The 22,819-nt window shown below is 49.2% G+C and overlaps 1 protein-coding gene across 1 annotated transcript; it reads left to right on the top strand.

Moving 5' to 3' along the window:
* The first annotated feature begins 17,689 nt into the window (after positions 1-17,689).
* Positions 17,690-22,558, top strand: ALDH1B1 (aldehyde dehydrogenase 1 family member B1). The gene is made up of 2 exons (XM_027616626.2): positions 17,690-17,794; positions 19,934-22,558. The coding sequence occupies exon 2, from the start codon at positions 19,944-19,946 to the stop codon at positions 21,495-21,497; it is 1,554 nt and encodes a 517-aa protein (XP_027472427.2). The 5' UTR covers positions 17,690-17,794; positions 19,934-19,943; the 3' UTR covers positions 21,498-22,558.
* Positions 22,559-22,819: the final 261 nt, after the last annotated feature.

Genomic DNA, 22,819 nt, shown 5'->3' with positions numbered 1-22,819 from the left:
CCTTTGACATCTATCCATGTTGTGTTTTCCATAGTTCATTTCTTTACTTGCTGAGCTATATTCTATTGCATGAAGGTACCTAAGCGTGTTTATCCACTCACCAGTTGAAAGACATGTAGGTTATTTCCCCAGGTGGCAATTATGAAGTATTCTTTGTATGTTCTGCTGGATTTGCTTTGATAACATTTTGTTGAAGCTATTTGCATTTATATTCATAAGGAATCTTGGACTATAGTTTTTTCTTTTTCTTTTTTCTTTTTTTTCCGCTGGGGAGATGTCTTTGTCTGCTTTTGGTGTCAGGGAACTGTTGGCCTTATAAAATTATTGGGAAGTGTTTCCTCCTCTTCTGGTTTCTGTGAGAATTTGTGCAGAGTTGGTATTCTTCCTTCCTTAAATAAGTTGGTATTCAGATTCACCAGTGAAGCCATCTGCGTCTGGAGTTTCCTTTGTTGGAAGGTTTTCAATTATGAATTCAATTTGTTTAACAGACACAGTGCCATTCTCGTTATCTGTTCCTTCCTGAGTGAAGCTTTGGTAGTTGTGTCTTCCAAGGGATTTGTCCATCTCATCAGAATTATTAAATGTATTGTTATAAAGCTGGGGATAAGTCAGCCCTGAAATAACCAAACACACAAGTGAATGACTCACCTAAAGTGACCATAGCCAACAAAGGACAGAAATTCTGGGTCAGGAAATAAGCTGAAATTCATGAAGAACTTTATGCTCTTTTGAAATGAGTGAGTTTATTGAAAAGTACAATTATGCACAAAGATGTAAAGCAAAGTCTTATAAAAAAATTGGAAACCACATAAATGTCAAAGAAAATGTGGTACATTCACTTGATAAAATATATATTATATATCATTTAAATACTGTAAAAATGTGCATAGCAAAGTCTAGGAAAAAATACACCAAAATGGTAGTCGTTATTTACTGAGGTTTTGAGTCTATGGAGTCTTTTTTTTTTCTTCTTTTTTATTTCTTCCAAATTTGCTATATAGTATTTTTTAATGAGACAAAAAAACTAAAGGAAAAAACCCTGCATTTCCTTCCACCTCTCATGGGGCATAACTAGAGTTCCTATCAAACACAAAACCTGACACTTAGCAGTCCCTCAATAAATGCAAGGACCAATCAAGCCAAGGACGAATAGCTCAGCTTTGAAGCCTCCTTTCTCCTGAGGCCTTGGCTGACACCAGCACTGCTGCTTCTGCGGTTGCTGCTACCATCAACCTGAGCTCATGTCCCGGCCCTGGCTGCCCCTGCCGGGTCCTACAGTTACCTGAGACCACCCCAGGTGGACTGTGCATGCACACCCAGTGGTCAGGCCATCTGCTTGCTATGTGCACTGCTCACGGTCCCCGTGGGGCCAAGCCCACATGGGCAAGCCCTGCCACCTGGCATAGCTCCTCCGCTCACATGCATGCTCCATTGTCTCATTAGACTTCACTTACAAAATGCAAGTTCAGAGGTAAAATTATTTCATTTTCAAGGTGACGACAGCAGAAACACACACACACGCACACACACACAAGTGTCCCATGCAATTGCACAGATCACGTACCTGGCAAATCAGTCTGGTAAAAACCTGGTGGCCTGGGTAGCAGAGCCTAACATGGAGTGGTGTCCCTTAGAAGTCAGGATGGTGACAAAGCAGGCCCAGTAGCGGGCATTTCTAGAACACACATCCCTAAATATGCACATCCACTCCATAATTACAGCTATGTAATTACATAGGTTGCAGAAGGTAACAGGAAGCAAAACACCATGAGGACAGAGAACATTTCTTCGTTTTGTTTATAGCTATACCCCCAGAGCCTAGCCTAGTGGCTGGCACTTTCTAGGTAACCAATATTTATTAAATATAGTTATAGAGATTCCTATCCTTCCTCTTTCTAGTTAGCTTGATAACTCCTATACATCCTTTAAGATTCTATTCAAAATGCCCCCTCCTCCAGGAAGTCTTCTGCAACTCTTCCAGAGTTAGTGATGCCTCCTGTGCTTTTAGCACATCTTGTGCAGCCCTCTCTATTAGCACTAAGCTGAAGCATGAGGTTATAAGTCAGCAGCTTACCTAAATCCTCATAGTTTGGTTTAGTTTCCTTAGGAATTTTGTTAACTATCAAAAGCCTCAACCCCATCAACTAGGACAAAACAAATTATTTTATGGCATTTTCTAAGAAGGAAAGTGTTTATTTTGTCTGCTAATCATCCTTCTCTCCTTTTTCACCAAATGCTTTTATTTTAGGCTTAAAATGTGAACATCTCATGTTACTGTGGTACACGTGTCAAAGCCAGGACATTTGGTATTGGTACAGGCCTAGTAGGTAAGTGCCAGACTTTATTTGGATTTCACCAGTTTTTCCATTAATGTCCTCTTTCTGCAACACGATCCAATGTGGGGCACCATATTACACTTAGCGGTCATGTCTCCTCATGGTCCCCTCTGGGCTAGGACAGTTCCTCAGTCTCTTCCTATTTTTCACGAGCCTGATAAGTCTCGAGAAGTTCCAGTTTGGTATCCCAGAGAATGTCATCTCCTCTGGGCTTGGCTAATGTTATTCTCATGCTTAGACTGGGGTTATATATTTATGGGAAGAATACCGCAGATCACGACATACCAGTGACACCTGCCATCGCTGGTGACATTCTCCCTGATCACTCAGTTGAGATGGTATTTGCCAGGTGTCTCTGCTGGAAAGTTTCTATTTTTTCCTTTCCACATTCTAGTCTTTGGAAGCAAAGACAGAGTCTGGAATCCTATTTTATGTGTCCCAGAACCTATCACCATACTATAATTGTTCTTTAAAAAAAAAAATCAATGAATTATGATCACTTTAAAATACATTTAACGTCAAGCTTTAAAAGGAAATTTACCTGTCAGACACAATGATCTGAGAATCACTATGAACATACTGCGCTGTGTTCCTCGGGTTACGGAACAACCCTGATTATGAACAGGGGGGTGAGAGTGTTACAAATTCGTACTGTTTATCAAAAGCACTACTCACATCGCCAACTCTGGCTGCATCTGGTCCCTCTGACAAATGACATAGTTGTTCCTGCTCTGCCCCAGAGGTTGTCCTGGGCTCTGTAGCTTGGACTCTCATGTTGACCTTTCTTATACAGTAGGGGAAACTGAAGACCAGAGAGGGAGAGGGCTTGCCTGAAGTCACACAGCTCTTGAGTCTCTCAGGTCTCTTGTGTTCACAGTAATGCTAGTGATAATCTGGGCCCCCCTCCTCCCTCAGATCCCTGTTCAGCCAGGAAGGAGTCTCTGCTTTTCTGCGTGACTTTCCATCCCACTCTCACTGAGTCCCTGTGGCATAATCAAGCCTGGGTCTAGCATGGAGTGTCCAGAAGAGAATGATCACACCTCTGTATATCCCTCAAGGAACTCCTGGTAGGCAAGACGACGGTTCCCCTGAGGGCTTAGCACATGCCTGGGGCAGAGTAGCTGTAAACAATTGTTGGATGAATGGATTAGCAGAAACACTTAAATTCACCAGCCCCTTCTACCTGGTTAAGGCCCATTACCCACCTTGATGGTAGCATAGTCCAGTCCTTGAGAACACTCATCCTGGGCCTCAACCTTACACCAGCCTGCGTGCTGTTTGGCTAATGAGCTGCTGACGGCCCCGCGCCTACCTGCACCTGCACTGTGAGGGCTGGGACCATGTTTGTCTTGCTCACCGGTTGGATCCCAGCATTTCGCACAGATAGTAAGCACCTACTGGATATTTGCTGAATGAGTGATTGAGTGTGATCCCAGGCACAGAGAAGACTGGGCCGACACACACGCACAGATGCAGCTCCCCACATTTCTCACCAGCTGCCAGGCCATCACATCAGATGCAGGTTTTCAAATAGAAGTGAGAAGTTGAATGTTTGAAACTAAACAAAGCAGTGGGCTGAGCCAACTTGACTTAAAGGAAAGCTGTTTCCCCCCTCCACCCCGCCTGGCACCTGGGAGCCTGCCGCCAGGCCTGTCCCGCAGCCAACCCTCAGCTTCCACCGTCCGGACCAGTTAGGGAATGTGAGTCCAGGGGCTTCTGGGAAGAAGGTCGCCACCATCCTCCCAACCTGATGGCCTTGGCTGACCTGGCTTTCCTCCCACAGTCCACTCTGCTCACGGCCAACACACCAGATCCTGGGGCCGGGGCCGGCAGTGGGAGGAGGTCCACATTCAGCAGTGGAATGAGGGTAAGAAGAAAGAGGGTCACCCACCTGGCTGGGCACCTCACCTGTGCTGGCTTGCTTGTAGCTTATTACAAGTCAGAGGCAGAGGTCATCACGGCCTTTTACATGTGAGAACTGAGGCTCAGAGAGGTTGCTAACTTGCCAAGGCCACAAAGCCCGTCAGTGGCAGAGCTGATTCAGCCTCAGCTCTGTTTGATCCCAGAGCCTGAGGTCTGGCCTCAGGTTGTGGAGAACGTTTCTGGTCCCTTTCTCTTTCTCAGTACCAGAGGAGTTCCCTTTTCTTCTTCAGTCCATGTGAAATGCCACTAGGATGATTCACTCTTACTCATTTGGTTGTTTGTTTTTGTTTTTAAGGCTAATATGAGAATGGGGGTGGGTGTTATAGTTATGGAGCTATCAGCCATTCACCCCTGGTGTGAATTACTCCAATCCCTTTGCTTTCCTTCTGATTCTGATCTCCAGCTGAGGCTCCCTTGCATGGAGGAGGTGGAAATGTTGTTAAGGAAAGAGAGTCAGGTTCACTTCACGGTCGTCAGCGTGCAGTTAGGAAAACGAGGTCAAAAGAAGGAAGAGAAATCCCCAGAAGCCAGGTTAGGAAAGAAGATAGAGCGAGGCCCCAGTTCAGGAATAGAAAAGGTGATTCCCAACACTACAGAAAGTTCTTCTCACCAAAATCCCCTGGGGAAGGTAAAGGCAAAGGCAAGGTGGGGGGGTGGGGGTGGAGGGGAAGATGGAGGTTTTCAGAAAGAGAGGGTCATTCTGAAAGGGGCCATGGGCCACCTGGGATATAATGGTCTGTCCTGATAAAAGAGGTCCCAGGCACTTCCCACAGCCCCTGTGTCAGGGAAGCACCAGTGATGATGAGCTGTGTGCCTTGTCCCAGCCAATCGCCATTTTTAGATATTAGATCATTCCAAGTCATCTTCTCTTTGCCTTTTTTCATATTAAAACCTGGGAACACACTGGTCAATGGCTGAACATCTATAAAAAGAGAAACATCAATTACTGCACACTTCTGGAAAATGGACAAAATGCTTCAAGTTACCTGAAAGTTTGCAAAATGCTCCATTGGAGGAACTAAAAATTGCCAATTCCAGAACTGAGAGAGAACAGAGGCTGTATTCATTATCTATTGTTGCATAACAGATTGCCCCCAAACTTAGCACTTTTAAACAAGTTTCTGAGGGTCAGGAATCCAGGAACGGTTTAGCTGGCTGGTTCTGGCTCCAAGTCTCTCAGGGGGTTGTGACCAAGCCATTGGCAGCCCCCTGATGACTTGCCGAGGCTGGTGGATCCACTTCCAAGTGCACTTATGGGATGTTGGCAGCCTGAAAGGAGGTCACAGTTCGACTGAGGTGCATGTCTCCAAAGCTCACTTGGCACCTTGCTTCCCTAGAGTGAGAGATCAGAAAGAAGAAGCACAAGACAAAGGCCTCCATCTTTCATAATCAAATCTCGGGTGTGACATAGCATTCACCACTGGTCACATAGACCAACCCTCCAAGCACAGTATGGAAAGGGTCTACACAATGTGGGCAGGGTGTGAGTGCCAGGAGCCAGGGTTTGTCAGGGACTCTCCTGGGTTCTAGCTATAGCATTTTTTTTTTCTTAACCAAATTTTCATTTGGACCAAACTAATATCAACCAACATGGTTTCACTCCAGTTGCCTTCAGCCAGATCATAGATGGCTTTGAACCTGAATGGAAGAACAGATAAGGATATCTCCCTGTGAGGATTACCTTAGATGGAAAAGGGTCTTTGCCTGAAATTTACCATCAGTAGCCTTTATTTGTCCCCCAAATTTCAAGAGGTTTCCATAGATAAGTGTGCACTCAGTTCCAGTGTGTGTTAGAGCTAGTACAGTCTATTTGTTAGTGCAAGACCACTAAATGGTTAGTTCAACATGGGGCCTCTGGTTGCCCCCTATTATACACACTCGAGGGCAACGTTAGCCTAACCCCTCGTCTCTAGAGGTGGGGGGGATCCACCCCTCAAATTCCTCTGTTAGCAGAAGGGCACTTGACAACACACCTGACTTTTCTGAGCCTTCCTTCAAAGGAATAACCTGCTTTCCCTGAAGCAGTGCCTTCATTAGGCTTACTTAGCAAGACTGACTTGGGGAGCTTGTCTCTATTTTCTCTTGAGGTCCCAGATAATATTAGATCTTGCCACAGTTGTATATGAGAGACCTTGATGGACCCCCTTTCTGCCATTTTATTGTCAGCAGGATGCTTTGTTTTTCCCTGCTTTTCAACCCATCTCTTTTCCTCATGATGGATTCTTCTGGTCTCACTTAAATCAGCCACCATAGTGGCTACCGAAGCAATGGGCTGATTAACCATAGAGGGGAGGACAGATTAAAGACGTGTACCCCCTGGGGCTGGCTGTAAGATGGGAGTGGGTCTTTGCACATGTGATTAAGCTAAAGATCTTAAAATGGGGAGACTTTTTGGGTTATCCAGGTAGGCCCTAAGGTCCTTGTAAAAGAGAAGCAGATACCCATGCTGCTGGCTTTGAAGATCAAAAAAGGGGCCATGAGCCAAGGAGCACAAGAAAAGCAGTTTTCAAAACTGAAAACAGCAAGGGGGTACATTCTCCCTTAGAGGGAGAACCGAGGGAATACGGCCCCGACGGAATACGGCCCCGACACTTTGGTTTTTGTCAGTGAAACTGATTTCGGACTTTTGATTTCCAGAGCTGTCAGAGAATAAGTGTGCATTGTTTCAAACCCTAAGTTTGTGGTCATTTGTATCAGGGGCAATAGCAAACTAATACCCTATGTCATGTTCATTTGGGACAATCAGGAAAACTTAGAGCAAACAAACACCTCTGGTTCCGGAGCTGCAAGTGCTAGAGGTTTCAGGCTCATACATGCCTTTGTTGTTAAGGGGAGAAGGACCTTCACACCAAAGCCCCAGTTCCTTTGGGAGGGTAACCAATGATACTGATTTCCAGCATGTTCAAATGAGGCCTGGTGAGTTAGAAATGCTGGGTTAGGATCCACCACCCATTAGCTGCATGACCATGAGCAGATTATACAACCGCATCTTCTCGGCTCTGACTATGCATTAGAATCACCCAGAACACTTCAAATCATACTCATGGCCAGGGCCCATCCCTGAAGATTGATTCGGGTGGTCTGGGATAGGGGCTTGAGCATCAGTGTTTTTATAAGCCCCCTGGTGATTCTAACGTGCTGCCCGGCTGAGCAATGCCTCTCTAAATCTATTCCTCCCTGGAGATAGAAATCATAGTTCGGTTACCTATCCCATGGGTGTGATGAGCCTTAAACAGGTAATCCGTGCAAAGTGCTCAGCACATAGTAATCCCTCAATAAATGTTATTAGTGTCATACTTCAATCCAGACAGACGGATCATCTTTCAGCACCCCTTACTCTACCCACTTTTAAAATTTTCAGGATAAATAGGAAGGTTCAGAAGATCACTAACATGGTGACATTTTCAGGTACACTTAAATCAAGCATTTCAGACTCCAGGGGGACCTAAGACAGGATCTAATCAGACATCTCTCCAGCTTCATGGAATTCCTGTCCCACTCAAAGCCCAGGGCAAGCACCTGGTTCAGTGTCACCAAGGTGAGTGTCTTGCTCCCAGCATGTCTTAAGGTTGCAAGAAATTACCCATTTACACATATTCAGGAAGGGAAGAGCCTGTCTGGAAGGCAGATGAGGATTGTAAAAATCCTTCAGGTTTTAGAACCAGGAGCTTGGTTTACTCTGGACTCAAGGGCTCCCTGAAGGGATGACCTTGAGTTTTTAAAAATAATTGCTTTTCCTCTTCTGTGCTCCTCAATGCTCTTCAGCTGGAGGCAGAAACATTTTCCTAGCTCGAGAGCTTTGGAATGGAGCCCCGGGGCTGCAAGCCCTTGGAGCTGGAATCAAGGCAACAAGTTGGCCCGGGGCAGAAGTTGGGGTGGTGTGGGGGCGGGGGGGGGGGGGGGACACAGACCCAGGCTGGGTGGGGCCAGAAGCCCCTACATCTGGGGCAGGAGAGCCCTGTCTGCCCCCCCCTCGCTGCTCTGTGAAGCACAGAATGGTGGCGCTGATTAGAAGACAATGATTAAACAGGTCTGCAAACATGGTTTGGTGAATAAACAGCCCCACTCAGTACAGCAGCTCCTTTGTCCCCGTCACAGAGATGGCTTTAGTGGAATGCAGTCTGAGATTCTGGCCTCCTCAGCTGGAGGGTGATTCTGCCCCCTCGTTACCCCTCCTGTTTCATTTTCTTTTTGCTTGAAAACAAGATCGATTTATCTCTTCTTTCCTTTGGGGTGTTGAGAGTCTGGAAGCCCTTTACATAAACATGCCTGGTAAAGGCCCTGATCTGTCACCAGCAGGCAGGCATTGCACCTCCAAGGCCACCAATGGAGTGGCTTCAGGGTGCAGAGCCAGAGACTTGGGGGTCTCCTCAGCCATGCTCTGCCCTGCCAGGGTCTCTCTGCCTGGCCTGGGGCAAGCCCCTGTCCGTGCTTGGGATTCAGTCTTCTGTCCTGTACAATCAGGGTAACAGTGCTCTTCGTTCTTGTTCTTCCTGTCACAGTGATAAACCCCTTTGGTTCAAGTCATAAATGACACTGCAGGACTCATTCTCCCAGCTGAAAAACACTAGTGCTACTTATGGGTGCTTTCATAGGAAATGATCACCTACTAATTTGTAAGTAGCCAATGTCTGAGTCCCCAAGAGCCTACCTGTATCTATGCCCAGCCACTGCCCTGGGACCCCCAAAACCTCCTCATGACTCGGCATCCGAAGGAGTCATGCCTGGCCCAGCAAGAGGAACACAAAGACCAGGCATAGAAGAATGACAGCAGGCCCTATGTTCGCTACTGTGTGCAGATTTCTGGTGTTCAGGTTTTGAATAGCATGCCTAGCCCCTCCATAGGCTTAAGCACTTCCCGGTCTGCTACTGTCTCTCTGAGGAACCTCTGCCACCCTTTATCCACCAGAGTGGGGCCCAGCTTGTGGACAAACTCAGAGTGCTGGGAAGCCATTGCCCAGCAAGGGACCCCTGATCCTCCTTTCTAGAAGGTTATTTCGTCCAAAAAAATTGGCCCTGGGAGGACAGACCTGGCCAGCTGTCCTCCAGACCCTGTGAAGGACTCTCACCAGGCCAGGTGGAGGCCACACTCCCTGGTTCCTGCCCCTGAGTCGCTTTATGCTGCCCCTCCTTGTGAGCATCCCTAGATACCTCAGTCCATGAGAAAGACAATGGAGCCAGAGAGACCCCCGGAGCTGCCTCAGGTGTCCCCGGGGGTAGGGAGGTCCAGCAAGCAGCTCCTTTTCACCTGGATTGACATTCTGTGTAAGACTTCATTTGGATCTGCAATCTAGCCCAGTCCCCTCACTGTACGGACGGTTAGGCCCAGAGGGCACATAATAAGGCAGGCAGCCTGGGACCCAAGCCTCTGGCCCCCAGCCCGGGGCTCTGCCCACTACATCTCATGTCCTCTCTCCTCTGTGGTTCCATCCTCCCTGTCATTGCAAACACATTACTGTGTTCTGGGGAAGGAATATTCCATGGCCTATAATCCTTATGAACAGATGTGCAATGGGAAATACCTTTCTTATGCCAACCCTGGGGCAATTTCACCAACCTGCAGCTGTGGCCTTAACCAGGATGCAGCCTATCTGAAAAGGTTGTTTAAACACCACACTAGATACCAGGTGAAAAATAAATAAGACTGTGACATGTGTGCGTTCTTGTTATGGATGCTAGTCCAAGCCCCCTCCCCCACCATGGACTCCCTGAAGGACCTGAAGTCCTTTTTGCCTCTCTGGGCCTCAGTCTCCCGATCTGTACAATGGCAACATTGGACCAGATGCTCTAAGGGCCACCTTGCTCCCTGCTCTGTCCCTGATTCTGTAAGGCCAAGGGTAGGATTAGCCATCATGGGAATCCTCTGAGGTAGAGGCTGCTCCTCCCGGATGACCCACTGAGGCAGTCAGGGCAGGATCTTTGGAACCAGATTTGGAGAGGGGAGGCTTAGCCCGGGTCAGGCACCTCCAGTAGCTTGCCTAGTGCTTAAGAGTGTGGCAACCAAAGCCAAGCTTTGCAATTCAGGTGCACCACTAACGAGTGAATCATTTTCATTCTCTGAGCCTCAGTGTCCTTATCTGTCAACCAAAGCTGGTAACACTTGTCTTCGAAGCAGAGTTAGGAGGGTCTGTGGCAGAGCCTCCTAGATATTCCCCAGGGTCTGTCTTCCCACAGAATCACAGAAACGGGATCTCTCAAAATGACCACCCAATATAAAAATTGCAGGTCCCAGCCTCCCTTGTAGGTAGCTGTACCACGTGACTAAGTTCTGGCCAAAGGAGTGCAAATGGAAGGGTTTGGTGGCAGCTTTGGGGACCCTTCTTTAAAAGCAGTGGACATACATCTTTTGCCTTTTTGCCCCATCCCTCCCTGCCTCCTGCCACCTGAAATGTGGATGTGGTAGCTGCTATTCTGAACCACAAAGACAATGCTTACTGCTAAGGGTGACCAAATGGTGAGTTGGAGGGCTGTGTATACTTGTGGATCATTTACCAACTCCCTGCACTGCTTACCTCTGGGCTTACTTTCCTTATTTAGAGAAATCAACTCCCATTTTATATAAGCCACTGCTACTGGAGTCTCCGTTTCTCAGAGTCAAACCTAATCCTCACTCGCTGCCGTGGAATCTGACGAAATGAAATGGTTTTCCCCTAACCAAGTCACACCCCCTGCCCGAAAGTCCTTCTGTGCCTCCTCAGGGTAACATTGACACTCCTTAGCCTGGTACCTCAGGCCCTTCATGGTATGTCCCCCGCCTTCCCACCCCAGCCTTGGCTCTCTCACTGCACCCCACCTTGCCCAATACACTCCAGGCCCCAGCCAGCAGGAGCTACTCACAGCTCCCCATGCCACCCCGGTCACCCCTCGTTTCTGGTCTTTTGCACCTCTAACTCTGCTTCCCAGAAACGCCATCTCTCCACTGGCCCTCTTCAGCTTTCTATATTCAGATCAAGTATTACCTCCTCCAGGAAGTCTCCTAAGACCTTCCCAGGCTTTGTTGTGTGCCATTTCTTGTTTCGCTTTGCTCTGTTGGCACCATGGGGCTTTCTCATACTGTGTGAGAGCAACACACCAGTTTTCCTGTCTGTCTGCCTCCCCGGTCTGCAGACTGAGAACGGGGAGAATGCCCGGTTCATCTCTGTTCTGCGAGGGCCTCTGCCACGGGGCCATCCGTAGGAGGAGCTGAGTGAAGGGAGGAAAGACAGAAGGCAGATGCTTGTTAGTGTGGAGTAGTCTTGGAAGCTGACTGGAGACAGAGGTGAAAGGCAAGGGCGTCCTGAGCAGTGGCTCATCCCTGCTCCCCTGCTCTGGTCAGATATTCCTGGATCTAAGAGACCCTTGTGCATTCGTTGGCAAATCTGCACCAAGTGTCATTAACGGTGGGGCAGCATCTCAAGCTCGCTCAATCAGCAAGTGTGTAAAGATACACTTGGCCTCTGCCAACACTTTGTACTTCAGTCATTGCCTCATTATGGCCCTGTAACCAGCAACGATAACAGGATGGGAGAGTCAACTGATGGTTTCACAAATAGCATGTGTGCAGGGCCAAAGTTTGTGGTCCAGGGACTCTGCTAACAATGAACATTGTTTAACAGCCTAACCGTAACCTTCTGGGGCCCTGATCCTCTATTGGCCCCTTGGTGCATCTCATAGCCCCTCCTTCAACAGTGGGGGAGACTGAGGCGGAGAGAAAGAAGTTGCCCAAGGTCACACACACCAGGCTCTGACACCGAGCCCCTTGCCCTTTGTGCCACTCTTGCCCTGTTCTGTGATTGCCATCCAACAGTTAACTGTGAATTTAGTTGAAGGCATAGACCCCTCAGGCCCAATCACGAGGGACACGAAGGGACAGATCCATTACAGGGCCTTTGACCCGGGAGGGCACCTTCTAATGATGTGGTAACATAAATCTTTTCATATTTTTTTTGGCTTTTTATTGTGAACCAGTTTAAGGATATGCAGAAATAGAATATAACGACCCCCCTGGGCCCATCAGCATCTGGCTTAAGTAGTTCTTGACACCTGTTGTTTTGGCAAAATAACTTGGAATTATCTCTTCTCCCAGGACACTAGAGGAGACACACACTACAACCAGAATAATCTTCAAATCGCAAACTGGATCATGTCAACTCACCTCCTTCTTCCTCAAAACTCTAGTGGGCTTCTGTGCCTTAGAAAGGGAGGCAAAGCAGAGCTCCACCCCACCCCAGACAGCCCATCTCTGCACTTCCTTGAAGTGACAGGAAAAGTACGCTTCTCTCTTGTTTAAGCCACTTTTATTTTGGGTTCTCTCTGATGTCAGGAGTCCACAAAAAGCTACATATTGGAGTCAGTAGAGGAGCTGAGAAATAAAACCAAACAACAACAAGGAAAATTAGACAACCCTGTACAACACCAAAGGATTCTGACGGGGGATCTGAAGTGCCGCTCAGGCACCGATGGTGTAGAAAGCTGTCCAGGTGATGCTCCCATGTGGCCACGGTTGAGAAGCACTGTTTAATGATCCGTGTCTGAACTCGTTCTAACTGACACTGAAAAGTCATCTCCTGAGAGGCCCCCTCCTCTGTGCTTCCACAGAGCTTGGCACCACGCTCTGCCAGAGGTGTGTGGTAGTTTACGGCATTAGTGTGGTTGGGTCAGGCTCCCAGTGTCCTCCGAGCTCCTCCAGGGTGGGACCACCGTTAGATTGATCCACGGGGCCTGGCCCAGGGGTCAGAGTTCTTACCTGGGCCTCCAGAACTCTGCATGGTCTGGCCTGTGCCCAGCCCTCCAGCCTCTTTCAGAACTATTGGCCCCTTCACTCATCCTGGTTGTCTTCTCCCCCGTTCTTGAATGCACTTGACCCCTGCCATCTCAAGGCCTATGCATATGCCCGTCCCTGTTACCTGCAACTTTCACCTGCCTCTTCATTTAGCCCTTGCTTGTCCTTCACCCTCTACCCTTGCTGTTTGAAGCCTGGCCTTGGCACTGGCAGCATTGGCATCACCGGCTAACTTGTTAGAAATGCAGAATATAAGGCATTTGTAGTTAACAGGGATTAACGAGGTCTCCAGAATATAGAGAATGCTATGATGGGTAGTTCTGACTCAACAATATGATGGGGGTGGAGGCAGGAGAGGGTCCTTTTTCAGAAGAGGAACGCTGGGTGAACAACAACAAAAATGTCCACCGTAATGATGGCGTCTACACAGTGGAAGACGGTTGACCACCAGGGCCGCTCTGGCTGGGCCAGAGGCCGCGAACTCCAATGCTTACAAGGGCTAGAAATGAGTGAGTCAATGTATTTGCCTTCCTTTTTTCTTTTTTTAAAGATTTTATTTATTTATTTGACAGAGACAGAGATAGTGAGAGCAGGAACACAAGCAGTGGGAGTGGGAGAGGGAGAAGCAGGCTTCCTGCCGAGCAGGGAGCCCGAGGCGGGGCTCGATGTCCCAGGACCTGGGATCATGACCTGAGCTGAAGGCAGATGCTTAACGACTGAGCCACCCAGGTGCCCCTTTGTTTTCCATTTGTTAGCTGTTATATATTATCACAAACTTGATGGCTTAACACAACACAAACTTACTATCTTACAGTTCTGTGGGCTCTGAAATGGTTGTCACTGGGCTGAAATTGAGGTGTTGGCAGAGCTGTGTTCCTTCTGGAGACACTGAGGGAAAAGCGTTCCCTTGCCTTTTCCAGCTGCTTGCATTCTTTGGCTTCTGGCTGCATGACTCCACCCTCTGCCTCTATCACGTGTCCTCTGAGGCTGATATCCCTGTCCCTCTTTGATAAGGACCCCCGAGATTACATTGCACTCCCCGCACCCATCTCACCCAGGATAATCTCCCTGCCTCAAGATCCGTAACTCCAGACGTCCTGCGCCACCCCACGCTCCGCTCCCAAGTCAGTGTGATTCGTGTGCTGGTGCACAAGCCGGCACCTAGCCTGAACTCAGGCCACGCACCTCCTGCGTGTCCTTGGACAAGTCCCTCTCCCTTTCTGGCTCTCAGTTGACTCACCTATAAACTGAGGCGCAGCGGGAGGGAAAGGGAAAAGAAGCCGGGCAGGTGGGAGGGAAACGGAGTTTGTGGTCAGTACTCAGGGCTGGTTTGACAACGTTTTGACTTTGGTCATGTTCCCCCAGTGTCAACGTCACAGAGTGTAGAGGCTCACTCCGGAGAAAAGGAGGGGGGAAAGGGTATATTTGGGTTTGCTTTTACATGCATTGTTATTTTTAAATTTTCATTCCCTGAACTCCCTCACTATCTTGACCCAGATTCTATCTCCAGTTCAAAGGCGGAGAGCAGAGGCACCTGTTGTGCTCGGTGTAGAATAAAAAGCCCAGTGCCGCTTGCGTGGCTTTTGGTTTGGAATCTGTCTGATCCTTTCATTGTCTCAGAGGCAGGAATCTTCTCTAGGAACTTCCTAGACATATAAGGCTCCAAAACGGCAGAGGATAGAAATAGCCTCTCTTCCCTTACCAGCCAGTGTAAACACATCCCTGGGTGACATTCCTTGCTGACACTGACCTGGCTATGGCTTGTGTTATCTCACGATTTCCCCTTCAATCCTTTTAGTCCAAACACTCAACAGTGGCTCCAGGCCCAACATCCGTTCTAGAGGCCTCGATCTTTTTTGCCAATTTGAAAGCTGAATCCAAAACATTCCTGAACAGTTGTCAACTCTCTGCAAAAATAATGAATGCATTTTACCCTGAGCCACTGCCCATTTGTGCTTCTCTCCAAACTGTAAATGTCAAGCATTGTGGAAGGTTTTTACTTTCTAATTTTTGGGATGCTTTTACAAATGCCTTGCGATGGGACTACTTTGGTGAGTTCTGATGACAGCCACAGCTTGTGAAATGTCAAGGGTGGGCTTGCCGAATGGAATGTAGATAGAGACAAAGCATTCGCTGGATTAGTCCCTTTCTGAGAACCATCCATGGTAGAGTCATAGTATCCCCAAAGACCACTTAGGTTGGTCCTCCCCACATATAGCTGCATATCTGGAGAATGTGGAGAACTTAAAAAAATTCCTGGGTCTCAACCAACATCTAAAAATTTAGAATCTCTGAAGGTAAGACCCAGAGAGATTGTGGGGTTGTTTTTTTTGGTTGTACACACACACACACACACACACACACACACACACACACATATATACTTTTCAGGCAGTTCTGATGCACATCTATCTCTGGAAGCCCCTTGTCTTATTCAGTCCTTTTTTGGTACTCCCCTCTACAGGATTTTGCCAAATGGTTGTCTATCCCTTCTTGTAGTCCTCTAGGGATGGGGGACTCACTGCCTTTCAGAGCAGCCCCTCCTATCCTTCCTTAGCCAGCTCTGCTTTGTCAGGAAGTTCTTTTTCTGCCCCCTGTAACTTCCCCTGGGCTCCACAGATGCCTGTCTTTGTCCTTTGGAGATTTGGAGGGTGCAAACTTGTCCCATGAGTTCTAAGGAGTGGACACCCCAGTTCCTTCAGCTGTTCCTCCCAGGACACAGCCTTCAACCTCTCCCTACAGGGCTACTTCCTGTCTGCCACTGGCCTCTCACACCTGCCACAGCTTTCCAAGGGGTCGTGAAAATGGATACTCCTTTTGTCATGGACTCACTGCTTCTACCAATGAGGCTGTTAATAACTGACTGAACAAGTATTAAGTCAGTCCATCACGGAGCGCCAAGTGCCCAAGGGGTGCTAGGTTGGCCATGTGCTGTGGGAGAGGCAGAAGGGACTTTGCAAGGGGCTACACGGTTGCAGGGGGAGCCAGAGGAAAACATGAACATAGCCGTGGCAAGACACGAAACACACTGCTTTTAGTGGAGAACTCTATTTTACGGCAAGGACTGTAAACATCCTAAGGATGACATGGTCACGAAAGATTCCAAAGAGATGTAACAACAATGTCCACCAGCCGGGTTCAAGCAGGAAGACGTGAACACTAAAAATGTGCAGAGGTAGGGATTTGATATGGAGAATCAGGTGCTGACAGAATTGCTGGAAGGGCTGGCGGGAGGAGCAGGACAGATTCCCAGCACAAGATGGACATGACCCAACAGTCTCATTACTGTCTGAGGCCACCTCTGGAGCTAGTTAGCTGCAGACACACCCCTGCAGCCATGATTCAAAGAGCAGGTGGTCAGAGTGTAGCAGTGGCAGCCTGCCGCCCCATTTCCAGGAAGCTAGAGAAGGGACGAGGAACAGGAATGCAGGAAATCCTCACAATCCACCATCCTGACAGTGATGCCCCCAAAGGGGCACGACAATACCCTCGCCCTCCACATCTGGCAGGGGTACTGCTAATCAGAAGCACCTAGTTCACTCCAGAGCTCTAGCTGCAAACAAGGTGGGAAACAGCTCTTAGCTTCCCACGCTCTCCAAGCAGAAGGAAGGTGCAGTGGAGGCAGGGTGAGTCGGAGATGTGTGGTTAGCATGCTTTATGGCAACGAAATGGACACAATCTAAATGTACATCCATGGTCTACCCCACCACTTCGGGGAGAGAATGATGTTGCCTTTTAATTAACATGACATGAGAAAAGGTTCATAATAAATCACTAAGTTAAAAAAAAAAGAAAAAAAAGCAGGCAGCAAAATACAGGTCACCATATAATTTCTTTTTGATTAAATGAATTTTTTGAAAAATACGAAGTTAAAAATACCGGCAAGATAAATGACAACTTTTGGGTGAAAGGAGGGAAGGTATTTTTTTTCCCTAGAGGTCAAAAGTATAATTTCATAATGATGTAAGGTCAATATGTATGTCATAATAATCATAAATATGTATGTACCTGATACATGAAGCAGAGACTGATGGAATTAAAAGAAGTAGATCCACAATTGTCACAGATTTTAACATTTTTCTCAGAAATTGACAGAAAAACTGGATTGAAGGTATTTTAAAAGTTCTTGCAACCTTTTGCGTGTTTTCCAAGCTTCCTACGTTGTGCATACATTCTTTTTGTCCTAGGACCAAAAAAAGCGCATTTTTTAAAAAAATCACACAAAATCTTAAAGGTGCGGGGGCGGGGGTGGGCGAAGAGCAGCGAAGGTGGAAGACAGAGAGAGGGGGAGGCACAGAAGGGGTCAAGGAGAGGCTCCAGGATGAGGACCTAACAAGGGGCAGCTTGTGGGAGAAGTGCGAACTAACTGGAGCGCTAACTGTGTGACCTGGGGAAGGCCTGCCCCATTCTGGGTCTTTGTTTCCACTCCCAAACGAGCGCCTTAGGACCGCAGCTTGAGCGGCGGAGCAAAGAAGGAGCTCCAGCGTGCCGGGAGATCCGGGGTCGCGGGACGGGGCTGCGGTGGCTGGGATCCCGGAAGCGCGGCGGGGGGGGGGGGGGGAACTCCTCGCCCCCCTCCAGCTCCACGCGACCGAGCCTGGGGGGGAGAAGCGGCCTTGGCCTCGGGGCCGCAGATCCGCGACGCCCGGGACGCAGGCGGAGCCTCGGCGGCTGAGCGGCTGCGCGGAGGCGGGACCTGCGGCGAGCAAGCGGCGGGAGGCAGGGCTAGAGCTGCGAGAGCCTGGAGCTGCACCGGAGACCGAGCCCGCCGCAGGTAATTAGCGCCCTTCTCCCTCGGCCCCCAGGCAGGCCGCAGCTCCCCTCCCTGCGATGGAGGCTATCTCTCTGAGTCTCCGCTTTCCCATCTGGGGACTGGCCCTTCAGCCAGGCGTGCACGGTGGGACCCTCTCCAGGCTAACATCCTTGCGCCTGCACCCGGGTGCCTGGGGGGTTCCTGTTGGGCTCAGAGGACGCAGACCCCCCTGAAACCTTACCCCCTTAGCTCGACCTCATCGCTCCTGCTCATCCAGCCCACTCCAGCAGAGAGCCCCTGACTGTAGCTGAGAGGCCGACACACGTGTCACAGCCCTGCAGAAAGGGTGAGGTTGGTGCCATTCATACTGGATGATTCCGAAAGTCCGGTTCTTGGCACAGTGGACACTAATACTGGGATCCATAAGAAGTTGCCCATGGTCAGGAGGAAACTCAGAGCTAGAGCTAGGGCTATGGGAATCCGGGTTGAAGCTCTTATTTTTACTTGCTGTGTGTCCTTTGTGAGTCCCCAAACCTCTCTGATCCCCAGCCTTCTTCCAGAACGGGGGTCATGATCATCTGCCCAGATCACCCCAGGGGTTACTGGGAATCTCTGTGACTTAACTGCTAAGAAAATGGCCTACAAACTGTAAAGTGTGGTGTGCTGTGGTCTTACAAATACAAGTGAAGGCTCCAAGCGCGGACCCCTTTTAAGCCCCTAGAAGAGGAACAGCCTTGGCTAAGCATGAAAGATTTGCCAGCCTTGGTCTATGACTCTCTCTCACCTGTTTAGTCCTTCCATCCCCCACCTCCCCATGGATTGGTTACCCCCACTTAACCTCTCCTGGGATCCCTCCCTCCTCAGATCCAGGCCTTTGGACCCAAAGCTGCTTCTGTCCCAGCATGGGACAGAGCTCTGAGCAGAATGGAACCTGAGTGCACCCCTGACAGGTCTGCTGGCTCAACTACCCTCCAGGGGAGGGTTTTCTTGGGCAGCACTGATTTGTATGAAGCTGGGGGACCTGGCTGGGGCTTTGCTTTCCAGGATGCCCAGTGGCAGAAGGTGGAGGGTGGAGAGGCCAGGTGCAATTCCTTTTGGCTGCTGGTGGGTCAAGACTCAAGTGAGACAGAAAAGATGGAGGGATTGATGTCCTGGCTGAAGAGTAAGAGTTTCAATGAATCTAGGAATTTTAGACACCATTTACATTTCACTGAATACATTTTATATACTGTTTAAATTTTATAATTGTTGTTTTAATAAAGTCTGCACTGTTTCAGAGCCATAGGGAAGAATAAGCAGCCCTTCTTTCCAGTGGCTTCCAGACTTGCTGCACTCCTGGGAAGCTGAGACCTATGTCGCCAGGGGCCGGGCTAGGCTGGTTTCTGAGGGCGAGCCAGCTCTGATGGGCTGGGCGGACAGTCGCCAGGCTCTTTTGAGTGCACGGCCCCATTCAGTGTAACCCCATGAGGCCTTTCACATAAGAGGAAACTGAGGCACAGAGGGGAAGTGAAGCAAACCCTTGTCTCAGAGACAACTCTCTCAGTCCCTTTGGTTTCTACTCCATTGTGAGGTCAAATTGTGAACAGTGTTTGTGGAAGTTTTGATGTCTATCACTTAATAACTACTACTGAATAACTCTGTAGCAGGCATACTTCGAGGCATCAGGGACAGAGCAATGAATGAACCAGGAAAAAAAATGCCTACCGTCCTAGAGTGGACGTTTAACTGGGGAGAGGCAGACAAGAAACATACACGTGTGTAAATATACTCTCTGGTGTGTCAGGTGGGGAGAAATAAAGCACAGGAATGGGGGACAGCGTGCTGGCAGGGAGAAAAGTGGCAGTTCTGTAAATTTTTTAAAGGGCAGTCAGGGAAGGCTTTGCTGAGCAGGTGACATTTGATCCAAGACCCAGAAGAGGTGAGGGAGTGAGCTGGAGGGTAGATGGGACATGAGGGAGTTGGAACCAGAGAGTTCTTTGGGGCCATTGCCCCCCACCCCCAACCCTGACGCACCCGCGCCTTTGTACTGCTTACAATCCACATTGTTAGAGGTGGCACCCCTTTACGCTAGCATCTTGGAACGTCTGAGCTGGTGGGCCTTTGGGGGACCACGTAGCCTGCTGTCACCTGTTCACTCTGGTTCCTCCTGTCCCCCTCCAGAGTCGTGAACATGCTGCGCTTCCTGGTGCCCCGGTTGCTCTGCCTCCGTGGCAGGACCGCCCCGTACTCTTCGGCAGCAGCCCTTCCGAACCCCATCCCGAACCCAGACATCCGCTACAACCGGCTGTTCATCGGCAATGAGTGGCAAGATGCAGCCAGCAAGAAGACCTTCCCGACAGTCAACCCCACCACGGGAGAGGTCATTGGCCATGTGGCTGAGGGGGACCGGGCTGACGTGGATCGGGCAGTGAAAGCAGCCCGCGAGGCCTTCCGCCTGGGGTCTCCATGGCGCCGCATGGATGCCTCAGAGCGTGGCCGCCTGCTGAACCGCCTGGCCGACCTGGTGGAGCGGGATCGTGTCTACCTGGCCTCCCTGGAGACTTTGGACAATGGGAAGCCTTTCCAGGAGTCTTATGCCTTGGACCTGGATGAGGTCATCAAAGTATACCGGTACTTTGCTGGCTGGGCTGACAAGTGGCACGGCAAGACCATCCCTATGGATGGCGAGCATTTCTGCTTCACCCGCCATGAGCCTGTTGGCGTCTGTGGCCAGATAATCCCATGGAACTTCCCCTTGGTCATGCAGGGCTGGAAGCTCGCCCCAGCGCTGGCCACTGGCAACGCTGTGGTCATGAAGGTGGCAGAGCAGACCCCCTTGTCTGCCCTGTACTTGGCCTCCCTCATCAAAGAGGCGGGCTTCCCCCCAGGGGTGGTGAACATCATCACCGGCTACGGCCCAACGGCGGGTGCAGCCATCGCCCAGCACATGGATGTCAACAAAGTTGCCTTCACCGGCTCTACTGAGGTGGGCCACCTGATCCAGAAGGCGGCGGGCGATTCCAACCTGAAGAGAGTCACCTTGGAGCTGGGTGGGAAGAGCCCCAGCATCGTGTTGGCCGACGCAGACATGGACCATGCCGTGGAGCAGTGCCACGAAGCACTGTTCTTTAACATGGGCCAGTGCTGCTGTGCGGGCTCCCGGACCTTCGTTGAAGAATCCATCTACGACGAGTTTCTTGAGAGAACCGTGGAGAAGGCTAAGCAGAGAAGGGTCGGGAACCCCTTTGAGCTGGACACCCAGCAGGGGCCCCAGGTGGACAAAGAGCAGTTTGAACGAATCCTGAGCTACATCCAGCTTGGCCAGAAGGAGGGGGCAAAACTTCTCTGCGGTGGGGAGCGTTTTGGGGAGCGCGGTTTCTTCATCAAGCCCACGGTCTTTGGTGGCGTGCAGGATGACATGAGGATCGCCAGAGAGGAGATCTTCGGGCCTGTGCAGCCCTTATTTAAATTCAAGAAGATGGAGGAGGTGATCGAGAGGGCCAACAACACCAGGTATGGCTTGGCGGCTGCTGTGTTCACCCGGGACCTGGACAAGGCCATGTACTTCACTCAGGCGCTCCGGGCCGGCACAGTGTGGGTAAACACCTACAACATTGTCACCTGCCACACGCCCTTTGGAGGGTTTAAGGAATCTGGCAATGGGAGGGAGCTGGGGGAGGATGGGCTTAAGCCCTACACGGAGGTGAAGACCGTTACCATCAAGATTCCTCAGAAGAACTCGTAAGAATGGCTACCACAGGGACCCACCTCCAGTCCAGAGTTTCCGTAATCACCTAGACCATGGTTGCCAAATAGTCTTTTTGCCTCAGACCCTACTTTATTTGTTCCAAATGAACTCTTAGAGGGAAGCTCAGCAAATAAAGCAATTAAAATGAGAACTGCTCTTGTTAAAGCAGGACTGGGGACTAGACTCAAGAGTCCTATCCACCTGTGCCTCAGCCCCAGCCCCCTTGGTGGCCCTGAGTTACTTCCATGAAATCTTGGGAGTCTCTGGAAAATAGATTAAAAACCACTGATCTGGACAGTGGCTTTTAGTTCTTCCTTCTGATCCGAGGACTTCCCCATGTATTAATCTAATGGCTTAGTAGATGGACTCAGTTCAGACATAGGATCGGGAGGCATCAGGGGTTTCAAACTAGGTGGATGCCAAATCTTGGCCCCATTCTTCAATGACTTAACCCAAAAATCAAGGATGCTTCTCCTTTTTTAAGTACCGGTTGCCAGCTGTTTTGCTTGCTTACCCTGCATTTTGCTACTGATTATCATTACTTTGAGGGAAAAAGTGGGCAAAGAATGCATTTATACAACCACTCCTTTAAAATAAACTCAAACAACCCAAGTGTCCATTAGCTAGTGAGTGGGTAAATAAAATGTTTCCATGGAATATTCCTTGTGCTAGTCAGCCATTAAAAAGGAATGAAGTACTGACCCGTGCTATAGTATGGATGAACCTTGAAACCATTAGGCTGAGTAAAAGAAGCCAGACATACATACAAGGCCACATATTGTATGATTCCATTTATATGAAATGTCCAGAATAGGCAAATCCAGAGACAGAAAGTACATTGGCAGTTGCCAGGTGTTGGGGGAGGAGGGAATGAGGAGTAACTGCTAATGGGTATAGGATTCCTTTTGGGGAGGTTTCAAAGGGTCCTGAAATTGGATAGTAGTGATGATTGCACAACTTTGTGAATATATTGAAAAGTACTGGATTGCACAGTGATGCATATAAAAGGGTGAATTTTATGGTGTGTGAATTAATTTCAGTTAAAAATTAAATAAAAGATACCCATACATTATTTGCCAATTTTTTAAATCAACATTCTCTTACAACTGAAAATTTTTGAGTCGTGGGGATGGAAGGGACCCAGGTAGTCATCTAGTCAGGTGCAAAAGCCCTCTCTCCAATATATTTCTAGTTGCATTTTTGTTTTCTCTCGGCTGGGTGACAAAGTGCAACTTTAAGGCCCACAGAGAAAAGCCTTGGTTCCTGCCTAGAGCAAGTGCATCTGAGTTCCCATTTCGGACCTTCCACACTGTCCCCCA

Source organism: Zalophus californianus, chromosome 13 (assembly GCF_009762305.2).
Source record: "Zalophus californianus isolate mZalCal1 chromosome 13, mZalCal1.pri.v2, whole genome shotgun sequence".
Taxonomy (NCBI): domain Eukaryota; kingdom Metazoa; phylum Chordata; class Mammalia; order Carnivora; family Otariidae; genus Zalophus; species Zalophus californianus.
Note: the sequence above shows the minus strand (reverse complement) of the source record. Positions and strands in the feature narration are given on the sequence as shown.